Here is a 2906-nt window from a genome sequence, read left to right on the forward strand (position 1 = left end):
TTCTCCAGCTGTAAACATGTGCTGGTTCTATTATTATCCACTATCAACCAGGTTACAGAGTACTGAACTGTCAAGCTATCAGTCCACACAGGCACATGGCTAGCAGACATAATGAGGTTATTGTTGTGGTCGTTGCCCCGAATCCAAAACAATGTTTGTGACAACAACGAAATGTAAGTCTCTGTGGATTAGGTCGCTGACCTTGTGTGATGGCGTTTTGGTGCTTCACTCACCCTACAGTACCAGAATGTGTCCTCGAATAAGAAGGCGAAATACCAAATGGAGTGTACATCAAGTTAAATCTAGAATTTTGCTGTAGGCCTTATACATACACAAAAACACACATGTATATATTACAAATATTCGTGTATCGTTGGTATATTTATTCATCAACACAAAAACGATCAGAGAAAACATTCTGAGTGCAGTTATGATCATTAAATGAAGAATATCAAAAAAGCTTGAAGGATGTAAAAAGAACTATATCCTGTCCAAAGCTGAAGTACCTTTGGTTATTCCTTGTTAATTTTGACCAACAGGAATGAAAATGTGCTGTTATCTGTCGGAACAACTTTGATTTGAACACACAAAGTCAGGTGAGGCCATACATTGGTACTACACGATTACCACTTGGTTTATGTGGACAACCCTCGATACATAAGTGTCCATACTGTAAGTACGGTGCATAATAGAAGCGACAAAACCCTTCCCACATCCATAAATCTCTGCTTAAAGCAGCGTTGATTGTACAACTGTGGCTATATCATGAGAATATGTTGTTTCAGCAGTATTACAGCTGTACGATGTTGTTTGTAAACGAATCGAGTCTGAGCCAAATACTCCCGTGATTGCCACCATGCGATATGATGACAGAGCATGTGTTTATGAATCATTATGAAAAAGTGATGATACCAGGTGTTCGCGAAAAGGTGAGCGTATCCTGCCCAAACGGTGGCACCCGTCATAAGCATTTGCTAAGTCAAGTCAATTGTTCACCTGGAACAAATTCCATTCCAAACACAAAAGATCATTAAGGCACCAGTGAACTGTTTCAAGGATTCGTGTGATTTCCAAATTTAAAGACGTATATATCAACCGTAAAAAGATTTTGTATTGATCTGAACTGTGAAAATGTCAGTAAATGACCACTCAATATCAATGAATCGTTAAACGTGAGCTCTCCCTTCCAGAAACTTCTCTAATGATGATGGCGACGATCGTGTTTGTCAACAACAAAGGGAGGAAACTAAATCACGCTTTCGGTTACAATCTGGCCACTCGACAGCGTTTCAATATTATTCTGTCACTGACAATCAATACAAATAATGTCACGCAATACTAGGAACACAAATACTGGCATTTGGCACATATTGCATTGATGAAGGGATTAATAAACGGGCACATGCATACATAATCAGACGATGTCTTTCAAACATCACATTAAAAATATTTGTATTTCGTAAGGTAAAAGGAAAGAGAATAAGTATAATAATGAGAGTGTACATTTACTCTCAATGTAGTTTCCTGCATTTGATAATCCCAATAATCTATTTTCTAGCGAACATAAAATGATTAATGTTGGTAATTTCCTGATACAAATTCTAATTTTCTATTTCTTCAATGGCACGATACAAATCTGTTGAATCCCTGAAATCATGTCCATATTTTTCTTTGTGCTTTTTAATAGCTTCCTGAACCACATTAATCGAGTATCCAAAATCCAACAAAGCTTGAACAGAGGGCGAATGTTCCCAGGTGCCCCCTGGGTTCGACAATGCACCTTCTGCTTTTCTGTTAATCCCTGGTGGTATTGTCACTGTAGACGAGTTTGCAGCAGAGGCTTTCGATGACTGTTGGAGGCGATTTCCAGACGGGTTGCCTTGTGAACGTATTCTTGTTTTGACGGCGACGCTGGTAATATGATTGATATAGCCACATTGAGGAGACCATTGTTTGTGGGTGAAAATGGGATCATCATTCGTGTCCCAATCTCTGAGTGTAAGGGCACAGTAGAAACATCTCGCTCTATCTGCAGATCCAATGTAGAAAAACCCAGCCATCGACATGTTTCGTGAAGAATGGATGTCCCCTGTAAGTGGCCAGCCGACGAAGGAAGACAGTCGCTGTGCAAAGGTAATATATTCCTTGTGTTTAGCCTTTGTTGCATCATACCCTACTCGCTCCCCAGGTGGTGCTGCGGACCTTTCCCCTTCCGTCATCGGGAACCATTTCTTCAAGAAAGGACAATCAGGAGAATATTTTCTGTGGACCTCAAGAGGTATTTCCTTACTTGTCCAGTTGTACATCATTATTCCACAGAAGGTACACACAACTTTATCCACTTCCCCCGTGTATGCAAATCCAGCTACAGCAAGCTGCAAAGGAAGCGTGACTCCCGTCCAGTGTTGAAATGTCGCAAGTCGAGACTGAATGGCCTCTTTCTCCGTGGTAGCCTCGCCAGGTGCCCCCGTGTCCATAATTTCATCGAAGCTGACACCACCTTGAAGCGCTTGGCTTTCTGTTACGGCGGGGGAAACTCCTACAGCATCACTGACGTCCATAGTGGGTCTAGGTACAAGTAATGTAACGTCGTACAGGGCACTGTTGATGAATTACTGATTTTAGCAGTGACGTGTGTTACGTTTACAGGTGATGTGGAGATATAATTAGACACATGATCCATAATGGAGGCACATGCACACTTGCATTATATTGTTCATGAACATTTGTTTATTGTTTGATGCACATTGTGTATGTAGTATGCTATCTATCTGAGGTCTGTTTTCAGTGGCTTGAATAAATTCCCAGTCTACCACACCAACGTGTTAAGGGAGTTGACCTGTTATACACACAGGTAACAAAGAGTAAATGGGGACACGACTTGGCTGTTATCTGTATTGGGAAAA

The 2906-nt window shown here is 40.9% G+C and overlaps 1 protein-coding gene across 1 annotated transcript; it reads right to left on the minus strand.

The window, feature by feature from the left end:
- Window positions 1-368: 368 nt before the first annotated feature.
- Window positions 369-2635, minus strand: LOC124258063 (baculoviral IAP repeat-containing protein 3-like). The gene has a single exon (XM_046692139.1). It carries the CDS (start codon window positions 2559-2561, stop codon window positions 1602-1604), a length of 960 nt encoding a protein of 319 aa, XP_046548095.1. The 5' UTR covers window positions 2562-2635; the 3' UTR covers window positions 369-1601.
- Window positions 2636-2906: the final 271 nt, after the last annotated feature.

Source organism: Haliotis rubra, unplaced genomic scaffold, assembly GCF_003918875.1.
Source record: "Haliotis rubra isolate DU_JTF1 unplaced genomic scaffold, ASM391887v1 Scf680, whole genome shotgun sequence".
Taxonomy (NCBI): domain Eukaryota; kingdom Metazoa; phylum Mollusca; class Gastropoda; order Lepetellida; family Haliotidae; genus Haliotis; species Haliotis rubra.

Coding starts and splice junctions, on each gene's coding strand:
- LOC124258063 (XM_046692139.1), bottom strand. CDS start 2,561: ATGGACGTCAGTGATGCTGTAGGAGTTTCCCCCGCCGTAACAGAAAGC.